Consider the following 13,659-nt stretch of genomic DNA (forward strand, 5'->3'; position numbering starts at 1 on the left):
ACAGAATACAATCAATGGAAATAGGATGAGTTGTTTGCATAGCGGTACATCTGTACATCCTTGAGAGAGGACATCAGTTCTGTATGGTGAATCCATGATAACAATGACGGAGAAATCTCAACATGAGACCTGGATGGAGTCTGAGGACAAAGTAAGGGAAATAATCTCTGAGAAATTGAAGATGGACTTCAGGAAGATTGAGGTTGAGCGAGCACACAGGATTTGAAAACCCACCACAGGCCCACGACGATAGTGGTCAAGGTCCTGAAGTTCAAGGACAATGTAGATGTTCTGGAAAGAGCCAAGAACTTGAGAGGAATGTACATTTTCCTCAATGAGGACTATCTTGAAGCTGTGAGCCAGAAGAGGAAACAACTTATCCCAGCAATAAAGCTGCTTGAGCATGTGCGGACATGGCTACATCCTCAATGGCAGGCTCATTGTCCACCATCCCTCCCAAAAGCCTTGAAGAGATGAGCGAGCCAAACCTATGGGTTCGTAGCTTCAACCCCACAGCACACACACATACTTACACACACCAACTGATTTGGATGGGGAGTTTGGATGGGGAGTGTCGCTGCACAGCTATTTTCAGGTCTCTCCAAAGATGTTCAAACGGGTTCAAGTCTGGGCTCTAGCTGGGCCCCTCAAGGACATCCCAAAGCCAGTCCTGTGTTGTGTTGGCTGTGTGCTTAGCGCCATTGTCCGGTTGGAAGGTGAACCTTCACCTTGGCATTCAGGCTAAAGAGTTCAATCTTCGTTTCATCAGACCAGATAATCTTATTTCACATGGTCTGAGAGTTTTTAGGTTTCTTTTGGCAAACTCCAAGCGGGCTGTCATATGCCTTTCACTGAGGAGTGGCTTCCGTCTGGCCACTCTACCGTAAAGGCCTGATTGGTGGAGTGCTGCAGAGATGGTTGTCCTTCTGGAAGGTTCTCCTATCTCCATGGAGGAGCTCTGTCAGAGTGACCATTGGGTTCTTGATCACCTCCCTGAACAAGGCCATTTTCCCCCAATTGCTCAGTTTGGCTGGGCGGCCAGCTCTAGGAAGTCTTGGTTCCAAACTTCTTCCATTTAAGAATGATGGAAGCCACTGTGTTCTTTGGGAACTTCAATGCTGCATTTTTTGGTACCCTTCCCCAGATCTGTGCCTCGACACAATCCTAACGCAGAGCTCCACGGACAATTCCTTCGACCTCATGGCTTGTTTTTGCTCTGACATGCACTTTCAACTGTGGGACCTTATATAGACAGGTGTGTGCTGTTTCTGTTTTTAAAAACATTGTCTAAAAACTTGTTTTTTGCTTTGTCATTATGGGGTATTGTGTATAGATTGCTGAGGATTTTTTTTAAATGTAATCCATTTTAGAATAAGGCTGACAGTCAGTATCAAAATAATATGTGTGAAATGCCTGTAAACAGAGAGGTCTACATTCTTAGGGACCTGAATATTGACTGGTTTACATCAAGCTGTCCGCTCAAGAGGTAGCTTCTCACTGTAAACAATGCCTGTAATCTGGTTCAGGTTATTAATCAAACTCACAGGGAGTTTACAAACATTAATAATATTGTAAAGCTTTGTTCTAAAGCTGTATCCGTACCCATTGGATGCAGTGATCACAATATAGTGGCTATTTCCAGGAAAGCCAAAGTTCCAAAAGCTGTGACTCTTATGTGGAAGATGTTAAAAATATTTATGAAATTGCTTCTTCCAATTATTGATAAACATGCACATCTTAAGAAACTGACTGTTATAACTGTCTTAATGCCCCATAGATTGATGAGGAATTTAAAAACTGTATATTTGAAAGAGTTGGGGCAAAAGAAGTGGCTAATAAGTCTGGCTGCACATCTGACTGGCCGACTTACTGCGAATTGAGAAATGTTGTGACTGAACTAAACCAACAGAAAAATAAACTGTATTATGTAGTCAAGGTCAATGACATAAAGAATGATGGAAAACAACTTTAGAGTACTTTAAATGCAATTATGGGCAGAAGGACAAAGAGAAAATTAGAAAATGTACATTTGAGAAAATGTGTTATGGCTTTTCAACCTCTGCCATATCGTGGATTCAGAGCTGTCTATCTAATAGAACTCAGATGGTTGTCTTTAATGGAAGCTTCCCTAATGTCACACATGTAACGTGTGGTGTACCACAGGGCAGCTCTCTTGGCCCTCTACTCTTTTCTATTTTTACCAATGTCCTGCCATTGGCATAAAAAAATGCACGGGTGTCCATGTATGCTGATGTTTCAACCATATACACATCAGCAACCACAGCTAATGAAGTCACTGAAATCCTTAACAAAGAGTTGCAGTCTGTTTTGTAATGGGTGGCCAGTAATAAAATGATTCTGAACATCTCTAAAACTAAGAGCATTTTATGTGGTACAAATCATTCCCTAAGATCTTGTCACGCATTTAGGTCACGCATTTAGGTTTGGTTGTCCTTGGGATTGTGGTTGATTAGGGGTGTGTTTAGTTTAGGTTTGTTCTCAATCAGAGTCAGGTGATTCTTGTTGTCTCTGATAGGGAACCGTATTTAGGTAGCCTGGGTTTCACTGTGTATTTCGTGGGTGATTGTTCCTGTCTCTGTGTAGTGTTCACCAGATAGGCTGTAATAGGTTTCACGTTCCGTTTGTTGTTTTTGTATTTATTAGTTATTTCATGTATCGTTCCGTTTTTTCTTCATTAAAGACATGAGTAACCACCACGCTGCATTTCGGTCTGACTCTCATTCAACAAACGAAGAACGCCGTTACAGATCTAGACCACAGCTGAATCTGGTAATAAATTGTGTGGCTGTTGAACAAGTTGAGGAGACTAAATTACTTAGTGTTAACTTAGATTGTAAACAATTATATAGGTTCAATGGTTGTAAAGATGGGGAGAGGTCTGTCTGTAATAAAGAGATGCCCTGCTTTTTTGACAACAAACTCCACAAAGCAAGTCCTTCAGGCTCTTAACTTGATTATTGTCCAGTCATATAGTCAAGTGCTGCAAAGAAAGACCTAGTTAAGTTGCAGCTGGCCCAGAACAGAATTGCACGTCTTGCTCTTCATTGCAATCAGAGGGCTAATATTAATACTATGCATGCCAGTCTCTCTTGGCTAATAGTTGAGGAAAGACTGGTTGCGTCACTTCTTGTTTTTATAAGAAAAATTAATGGGGCGGCAGGGTAGCCTAGTGGTTAGAGCGTTGGACTAGTAACCGAAAGGTTGCAAGTTTGAATCCCTGAGCTGACAAGGTACAAATCTGTCGTTCTGCCACTGAACAGGCAGTTAACCCACTGTTCCTAGGCCGTCATTGAAAATAAGAATTTGTTCTTAACTGACTTGCCTAGTAAAATAAAAAAATGTTTTGGAAATTCCAAATGGTTTGCATACTCAACTTACACACACCGCTGACACCCACACCAGACATGCCACCAGGGGTCTTTTCACAGTCCCCAGATCCAGAACAAATTCAAGGAAACGTACAGTATTATTCAGAGCCATGAGTGCATGGAACTCCCATCTTATATAGCGCAAGTGAACAGAACCTGGTTTCAAAAAACAAATAAAGCAACACATCACGGCACAATGACTCTCCCCCATGTGACCTACTTATTGTGTGCATGTACTGACGTGTATGTGTAACTGATAGATACACACACTACATGGTAATGATTTTAAATGTCACATGTATGTGAATTGTAAAGTATTTTGTCTGTAATGTATTTTTCGTTATGTGTCAGACCCCAGTAAGACTAGCTGTCGCTACTGGCGTCGGCTATTGGGGATCCTAATAAATCAAATATAATGCTTGGCCAAGACAAAGATAAAAATTTTGCACTATAACACACAGTGCATCAGTGTCAGTGTGCTATTGTAATTAATATCAGGTGTGATGCAAACAGAGTCATTCCCATAATGCTACAACTGCAGTTCAAATCCTCAAATGGCCCATTAGAACAGGAACTAGCTCATTAGTCACCACAGAACAGAACCCAGCCACACAGGGGATAAAGGAGGATGAACAGGCGAAATGGGGAAAGTAAGAGCCATGTATTTATGGATAATAGTTCTGGGGAAACTGAAGACTGGTGTTTTTGTGAAAACAACATCTGGTGAATAGTGGAAATAGCTCAGTAACACTTTAATTATACACTCTAAAAATTAGGGGTTCAACAAGATTTCTTCTAAAATCCTCAAAGTTCTTCAAAGAACCTTAGGGTACTTGGCACTGAAAATTGCCCCCAAAAGGTTTTTCCAGGAACCCAATAGGAGGTGGGGTTCATCGAGGAACCTCCTAATTTGGTGGTGGTTCTTGCAGGAACCTCACTGCCCAACTGAAACATTTGTATTTTAATTTGAAAGGACTGAAAAATGTAAAGATCTCCTCAATTTAAGGTAAGGGTTGTCCCTTGTATGAACTAAATTAAAGGGTTATTCAAATAACTTATTTCAATTTGAAGAACCTCTAAAGGATACTCCAGCAACCTTTGCTTTTTAAAGTGTATCACATGTCATTTTTACAGTGAGCGTGTAAAGACGGTCAGTAAGGGCCAACACTTACAATGGAAATCAGTCTCATTTGATGTCTCAGTCAAATGCCTTCCAATAGAACACAAGACAATTGCAAGTTGCTTCAATAAGTATTTTAAACAAGCATGCAGATGACATCATGGGCTCTGAGGATCCGAGCTCAGGCTGTTCTATTGAGAGAACTAAATCAATTCTGACACCAAAGTGATGATAACACTGAAAGTATCATCTTAAGATTTTTTTTAGCAAACAACGTCTCATCTTGAGTCATTCCTTCTTCAAATACAAATCAAATCTATCTGAAGAACTCCACAGCTCACCTCTTCCCTCCTACTTTATATTCTATGTAGTCTTGATGCAGTGTTTTAATTAGAGGACTGCAGACTAGACAGAGAGGAAGTCATACCTGTCTCACACCTCTTCCCTGTGAAGCCTTGCTGGCAGATGCAGTTGTTTGGGGAGATGCAGGTTCCTCCATTCTGGCACAGGCCATCGCACATCGCTAGAGGACCACAGGTATCACACAGCCATTATTCAATATTAACTTAGATAGATTACAATTTTAATTAGGACTGTAGTATGTATTTGGATACAGTTGATGGGCTCATTTACTAATGTGATTTAATATATCATTACAGTTCTTAAACATTTTTCTTAGTAATGATTAATGTAATTGAGAGAGATAAAATAATGACGTACTTTTTGGACGTTAGTAATGGTCTACAAGAGACTATCTGTACTTTATCTGTCTGTGTGTGGTTCTGGTCAGTGGAGCTTACCTTTGCAGACAGTGCCGTTACCAGTGTATCCTGGCTTACAGGAGCAACTGTGCCCTCCCACCTTGTTGAAACAGAGGGCATTCTGGTCGCAGCTGTGTAGTCCACTCACACACTCATCATGCTCTGGAACAGAAAAACAAACAGACAGAACAGCACCTTTAAGACCAGAACAAAACTTCACCTTACACAGGTCAATCACACCATAACAGCACCTGAGCCAAACTAAACGTCACCTTACACAGGTCAATCACACCATAACAGCACCCGAGCCAAACTAAACGTCACCTTACACAAGTCAATAACACCATAACAGCACCTTTAAGACCAAAACTAAACTTCACCTGGCCTTCTTTATGTGACTCGTTTCAGAAAACTAGGTGTATGTTGCACGTCACTACTTCACAGAAGCGGCATTTGAACGTAAACATGTATTCTTTTATAAAAATGTGTTTTGGCATAAATGCCTTCTGGAACATGTGAACTTTCATGTGCCTTACAACAAACATGTATTCCATCCATAAAAACGATTCAAATTGTTAAATTATGAGGCTAGTTGGTTTAGCCACAGGAAAAGACAGGAACCTTCCCGCTTGAAATGATTGGCTGAGATAATGGATGGGCTGGACATGCCAGGAGATGTTCCATGTTTCTGTCTGTAATGTGAGCTGTTCAGTATGTGTTGACAGTCCTTTCTACCGTGACGTTTTTGAAAGATATAACGTTAGACATCGAGAACTACAAAAGTTTAGCTAATTTTCCCAACAACATTGATGCCCTGAATTTAGCAGGCTCTATCAACAGATCAGTTACTTGCGGCACACGCCACGGTCAGTGTGAACTGGAGTGACTTGACACAATGCTGGCCAAACAAGATGTATCTAGAAACAAAACAGAGTTAAATGGTGCCAGTCTGCCATGAAGCATTCATCCATGTATATGGGTAAGAGTCTAGCTACATTTTCAGACATAAGCTTTTAATTTTGACAGAAAGTCATTTTTATTGCAAGTTAAAGCATACTGTTAGTTAGTTAGCAAACATTAGCTTGCTGGCTCGCTAGCTAAAATTACGTGTATGATCTGTGTAGTAATATTATTCAAATCAGAAACCTATTTGCCTTGCTAGTTATAGCCTAATGTTAGCTAGCTAACATTGAACCTAGTTTGTTAGCTTTAGCTACCTGCAGATTCATACTACAGCTATGAAAATGTGTGTATTGGTAGTAGTATGAGTTGGGATTATAACAGTTCATTGTTTAGCTAGCTAGCGACATGTCTAAACAAAAGACTCCACTATGGCCGAATTATTACATGGCCCAGAAAATTAGCCAGGTGTGTCTGGGGGTGATTACAGCCATCTATTATATTTCATGAACATGTGTACATGTCTGGACATTAGTGACCCATCCACTTAGTTGATGTGGCTGGGGGTGGTTATAGCATTTCCTTCACATGACCCATCAATAGAGACAAGTGTGTCGGGTAAGTGTCATCTAATAATGATAAAATATTTTATCTGGACACTTTCTGTTTTTGATATTGCTAATATCTAAGTAACCACTTCATTGTACTGTTTACAACTTCTGTATCCTGTTCATGTGACAAATAAACTTAGATTTTATTTGATATAGCGTGTGTTTACCACATAGCCTCACCTGTGAATCCAAAGAGATGGGTGGGGCTAAGGCTTTAGAGGGTGTGAACAATGCTGAATGGGTGTTGACAAAGAAGAGCTTTCCAGTAGGTGTACCAAAACATTCAAGGGCCATTTTCTCAAGAGTGGGGTTACAAGTTGATCAACTTTCAAAGTATAATTACTTTCCCATTGTTCCTCAATTGCAGTGTATGATATACAATTTTCTAGGCTCTGATTCTCTACTTTTATCCAATGTTAAAAACACCATGTCAAATGTGGCTACATAAGATTGAATCGAGGTGGTCGGTCACATTTTGCAGAGGCCAATCACACCTTAACAGCACCTTGGAGACAAAAACAAAAACTTCACACTTCCCCTCTATCCAGAGACCAATCACATGTTAACAGCAGGAGACAAAGGCAGACAAACCTGTATCTGACTCCCACCCACGCAAACCTATCTCGGGAATCTATCTATCCTCCCTCACTCACATTGCAAAGTTGAACGAGCAATTTCTGCTGCATGCCCTCGAACTGACCATGAACACACAGTGAGATTTTTATACCACGGGCACAGGAATACATCTATTCTGTGTGGAGCTTTGCAGAGGTTTTATAATTGCTTCTTCGTGATAAGTATTTGCTTACTGTATACTACTTAAGGCAGTTGGTTACTAAACTTTTTGGGCATTGTGACTTTCCAAAAACTACTGGAAACTTCATGGGAACAAAACTAAACTTAGATGACTCAGTCTCTAGAATGACAAAAAAAAATTAGTTCCCAAAGGACGCAAACCCGGCATTCGTTATCCAACTATCCATCTCCTTTTGGCAGAGAGAATGTTCTAATCCTGATTGAGTCTGCTCTGCAGTGTGAAATGACAGAACCAGAAATAGTTGATCAAATCTATCAATAATACTAGAGGAAAACCTATGGGACATAACATTGTATTGCTTATCTCTGGGTAACACTTTGTCCTCTTTCCACTTGTGTTAGTGGATTTCTGGGCCATCCTAAGCCTGGCAGGGGACTAAAATATCACATTCAGCTCTCTCTCCTGTGCTCACGCACGGACTAGCTCTCATGAATCTTACTAAACAATGAGAATAAAGAACAGTATTCATATATTTTGTAGCCCTTTACACTCGTACCCCTATATACGGCTGAAGTCGGAAGTTTACATGCACTTAGGTTTTTCAACCACTCCACAAATTTCTTGTTGACAAACTATTATTTTGGCAAGTCGGTTAGGACATCTACTTTGTGCATGACACAAGTAATTTTTCCAACAATTGTTTACAGACAGATTATTTCACTTATAATTCACCGTATCACAATTCCAGTGGGTCAGAAGTTTACATACGCCAAGTTGACTGTGCCTATAAACAGCTTGGAAAATTCCAGAAAATTATGTCGGGGCTATAGAAGCTTCTGACAGGCAAATTTATATCATTTGAGTCAATTGGAGGTGTACCTGTGGATGTATTTCAAGGCCTACCTTCAAACTCAGTGCCTCTTTGCTTGACATCATGGGAAAATCAAAAGAAATCAGCCATCGTTATGTTTAATGTACAGTTACAAGATGATATGGCGTCACACCCTGGGTTGTTTGTAACAGAATATGCCTGTGTTTGTCAATTGTGATGGAAGTTTGCTAGGGCACACGCAGCTGAATGCACTCGTGGCTCCTTTCTATGCGTACCAAAATGTGGATCTGTTTTCCTCAATTACATTGTGAAAGCTATTGTGAATTTTCCAGTACAATGCTCCGGTATTTGTGAAATACGATATAACCACGACAAAGCCTAACACTGTAACATCATATTTTAAAACTTAGCTAGTCATGTTGGAAATAGAATAGGCTTTCAAATGATGCCCACCTGACCCAGATTGCGATTTATAATGGACCATTTTTGTATTTACGTAAACAACAACAGTAATTGTCTGATGTTGGAGATGCAGCGCTGTGTTCCAAACAAAACAATTACAAGTGTGCTCTAGTTCCTCAACGGCACAGCTAGAAGAGAAAAAATAAATGTGTATGTGCTACACCTGTGCTGGCTTGTCCATCTCGTTAGTTGAAAGGTGTTTCACCTGTTCTGGCCCAGGTGATATTTAAGAGTGGCTGGCCCAGTGTTTCAGTTGTCTTGAAAGATGTGGAGAGTCTTTTAACTCCCTAGTTGATTGCTAGAAAAGCATTCCTTTGTCTAACGGTCACTGTTTTTGTTTTCCTGAACTTTTTTAGTTTGCTTCCTGTCTCTAAGTTTGGTGTGGGTTTTTCTTTTGTTTGCCTCTTAGGGGCAAATTTGATGGGTGCCCATGGTGGGTGTCTTTTAGGTCCCGGTTGTTGTTGCTATGCAACTTTCAGTGGACACCCCAATTACTGTCTTTCAGAACCCCTCCTAAAACCCCACCTGTTTTGTTTTGCCTGTTGTGAGTGACTCTTTGTTAGTTCACCCTTCTGTTTGAGTGACATTTTTGGTTTTCTTACGGGGGAACGTAACTTAGTTGAAGACTCTTCTTTAAGTCATAACAGTGCATTGAAATTACTTAGGAACTGTGCACACTTTGGAGAGGTGTGTGGCCACTTGGAGACACCAGTTAGTCCTCTCACTCAAACTCTTGTCATTTTTTTAAATTTTAGGGAGTGGTTGAAATGTACATAATTGGAGGAAAATAGAGAGGGTCATGCTTTTTCAATTTCAGTTATGGAGAGGGTATATTTTTATTTTATTTTGTCCAGGGGAGGGTCATGTAATTTGTAATCGATTAAATGTCATATTGCTCAGTGTTTGAGAATTAGTTGCTCATTATATCTTCATGTGTGCCTGATGCTGCCCCTCACCCCTGATGCTCCAATGGGCACGCAACAATCAAGTGTGTCTAGTATGATCTCAATCAAATGATCCATAGCCTATACTATAGACCTGGGCTATACAAAGAGCATGCTCGGGGAGAAGCACAGGGCAAAGTTATATTTTTATGAAAATGTCATTCCTTTGAGATTTTGTGCTGCTGGGATGGTGTATATCAAACTAGACTACACTACATTACACTGCAATGGATAGGCTATCCCAATCATAAGCCCTGCTCTTGCTCATGTAAATAAACCCTTTGACTCGTTTCTTTAGGCAGCACAAAAGGCTTTTTCCCACCCCCAAAAATAAATATATTAAGTTTGAGAGGGAGCGCCTGAAGATGAGGACATGCGGTAAGCCTGCTAGTGCTATAATAGAGTTGAATAAAAACAATGTTTCGGTACCCACAATGAAGCTCTTTATCAGAGTTATTGACCTCACAATAAGCTATATTCAAGTAATTTACATAGCTATGAAGTGGCAGCCAAGGAGATGGACAGCACATAGTTGCTGAAAGTAGGCTAATTTGATAAGGCCTAATTCATTTAAAAATTCATTAGGCTACTAACAACAAGAGCACTTTGTACTGGAGTCTATTTCTTCCTACTCAAGAAATAAGAGGTGGGCCGACCTGTTTGACAGACAAAATCAGTCTGCTATCCATAGATTTTATCAGCCAATTATTTCAGTCACCATGCACTCCTTAAATAATTCCTGTGTCAGTGAAGGGCTTGGTGTGTTAAGTTAAAACCAGGGCTCAAATTGAAGGGGTATGCGAAGGTATTGTGGCTTTTGTGAAAGAAAATGTCTAAAAGCGTAGGCTACCCCTTGTTAGCTTACAAGTTTGAAAAAATGTAATGGACCTGGTTTATATGAAGCGATCTATGACGACGCTTTAGTCTGCAATGCTAGAAACAACCTGTATAACGCAGAGGAAAGACGTGACTCCAACGCACATGGGATTTATTCTGTTTGTCTCTTTGCCATTCAGAGGCTGCGCTACAACCTTCTATAGCTGAGGAGACAAAAGAATGTACTTTGCTTGAGAAGTAATGTGTGATTCGGGTCACTATCAACTGACGTTCAATACTTTCAAAGGCTATTAAACAACATACTTAACTCTCAATCAGTCAGGAGCAAGCCAGGTCGCCTAAGGAGGAATGTGTGTCAAGAACTGCAACGCTGCTGGGTTTTTCACGCTCAACAGTTTTCCGTGTGTATCGAGAATGGTCAACCACCCAACAGACATCCAGCAAACTTGACACAACTGTGGGAAGCAATGGAGTCAACATGGGCCAGCATCCCTGTGGAACACTTGACACCTTGTAGGGTCCATGCCCTGACGAATTGAGGCTGTTATGAGGGCCAAAGGGTGTGCAACTCAATATTAGAAAGGGGTTCCTAATGTTTTGTACACTCAGTGTAGGCCTACCCGATATCTGGCTGCTAAGTAAACAAAGTAGCCAGGTAGCCTATAAAGTATAATATTGGGATGCAAACTCAAAATATTATACATTTCAACTCTATATCTGACATGGTACAGGTGTCTTTTTCTGCCCATAATCATGTGTGTGTGGTGTATACTTTTGTTTCAAGGTAGATTTGTTTAAGACTACAATAGCCCATATAGAAATTAAAACGTGCTTTTGTGGTATTAAAAAACATTCTACTTGTCTCCAATTATGATAATAACGTAGAATTTGATGAAATGCGTTCATAAAAGGCTTTTTTTTTTCTCAGGCTGCAAATAAGCTGATAGATAATGGAGATCTTTTCACCCTTAACATGGACAGGATGGTCTGCGAATCCACAACCTTCTGTTTACTTTGCCATGTAATGCTGACAAAATGACGAGCTGTTTTTAAAACGGTTTATCTAAGGCTCTGGTCTGTGCTAGGAGGGTAAACGGTGGACACGTTCTCTTCTATCCACCATGGTTTAATTATTATTTCAGGTATAGGGGAGGGTCACTTGTTTTCCTTCAAGCGTTCAGGGAGGTTCTGGTAAAAATACATTTTACTGAAGGGATGGCCATCCATTTTCATTTCAAAAGTCCGATTTTCTCCAGGTAACTCTCATTATAAATAACGTACAGTCCCTATGTTGCACCTACCCCACATTCTCCAGGAACAGTCTTATCATATTACTGAATGTAGCCAGAGTATTTTCATATTTTGCTTTCAACAAAATCAGCGAAAAATACAGCAAATGTAAAATGCACATAAAATCAAGTGTAATGTTGGAATTCAGCCTTGTGCCAGGTGAACTGTTGTGTCCTAACCTTTCATCTAAATGTTTCCATATACGACAGACTTCTACAATTGTACTATACAGCTAACCCAACAAATGCAGGACCCTCAAACTTGAACGTCTTGTATGTATGTGAGAAGGATGGATGGGATGTGAGTCAGAATGCGTGCCACGGGAGAGACCTGAGCTCCATCCATTTCATTGTCATCATCCCATCCATTACATCTCCTGAACAGTATCGGGCTCAAACAAATTGAAAGTGACATGGTGATGAGCTCCTCCTTTGAGCATATGATGTATATATGACAGAGTGAAGGACGTGGAGGCAGACTGGTCCTGCTGTTGTACTATATCACACCTGCTGATGTCCTGAATTAAAACCTGCCTGTGGTGGCTCCCAAATGACACCCTATTCCCCATATAGCACACTATTTGCACATTTACCCTGGTCAAAAGGAATGTACTATAAAGGGAGTAGGGTGCCATTTGGGATGCATCCCTGGTCTGAGTCCCCACCGAGACAGGCAGCATATAAAACTGTAATATAAGAGGGGAGTAAAAAGAGAGAGGAGATTTGCCCAAGGTCACATCTGTCTATGCCTGCCGGGCCCAGTAGAGCAGCGTGCCATCACTCTGAATCGTCAGGACAGAGGGATTGGCAGACAAGGTGTGTGTGTGTGTGTGTGTCTCTGTGTAAGGTTTTTCTTCCTGACTTGTGCTGCTCATGCTGCAGACAGATAAACAATCAATTATTTACAGGCTGTCACCAGGGATCCCTTGGTAGCGTGCTGCTGTCCTCTTCTCCAGCTCCTGCTGCTACAGCACACTGGCTGGCTGACTGGCTGGCTGGCTGACTGGCTGACTAGAGCCTCAGCCCAGCCCAGCCCGGAGCCTACTCAGCCTTTGTCCAACAAACTGACTGACACACTGTCTCTAAAACTGCATCAGGCCGTGGGAAAACAGTCACTGTAACAGTTAATCGAGATACTTACAAACCCGTGGACAACTCTGCGAGAGACTCATTGATCTTTATGCAAAATGTAGATATTCTGGGGCCTTGACAGGCACATCATAATAACATGTCTATATGTGAAGGCTGTGTTGAAACAGTGTAAGTTTGTTTTCCATATTTGAGAGAGTATCAAATTCATCATTAGATTCACTATCTGAGATGGAATAGATTGTGAACAAAGCGTGAAAGGACAGGGAAGAGAGACAGGGGCCAAGGCACACTATTTTTCAATAATCCTCTGCCAGGCCCTTTGACTTCACACAGTGGATGTCATCCTCTCTAATCTTCGCTGCCCACCGATCCCCACCTCTACCCTTCCTCCATCCCCCCTCCGCCCTCCTTTTCTCATTCCCTCCCTCCCTTTCTTCTAGCTTTGAGGCCAGAGCTGGTCTGGTTATCATAGGATTAGAGTGGGGGCACATACACACCCCTCACACCCCTCCACACACAACTCAGGACAGCAGCACTCTAATAACATTCAAAGGCCGCAGCCCACAGCCAATCTGCCACCTTTCATGGATAAGCCACTAATCTCTAGGAGCGAGGGGCACGCTCCAGGCACTTTGGGGAGGGAGGAAGAGAGAAGGGCTATCTTG

The 13,659-nt window shown here is 41.2% G+C and overlaps 1 protein-coding gene across 2 annotated transcripts in view; it reads right to left on the bottom strand.

Annotated features, from left to right (window-relative positions):
• The window catches only part of LOC135508732 (protein kinase C-binding protein NELL2a-like), a 99,318-nt gene that overhangs the window by 43,680 nt on the left and 41,979 nt on the right, over positions 1-13,659 (bottom strand). For both annotated transcript variants that reach the window (XM_064928961.1, XM_064928960.1), the window contains exons 14-15: positions 5,310-5,432; positions 4,937-5,032 (exon numbers count right to left, since the gene is read on the bottom strand). In XM_064928961.1, the coding sequence (XP_064785033.1) occupies positions 4,937-5,032; positions 5,310-5,432 (219 nt within the window). The remainder of the gene's footprint in view (positions 1-4,936; positions 5,033-5,309; positions 5,433-13,659) is intronic.

This window comes from Oncorhynchus masou, chromosome 22, assembly GCF_036934945.1.
Source record: "Oncorhynchus masou masou isolate Uvic2021 chromosome 22, UVic_Omas_1.1, whole genome shotgun sequence".
NCBI classification, from domain to species: domain Eukaryota; kingdom Metazoa; phylum Chordata; class Actinopteri; order Salmoniformes; family Salmonidae; genus Oncorhynchus; species Oncorhynchus masou.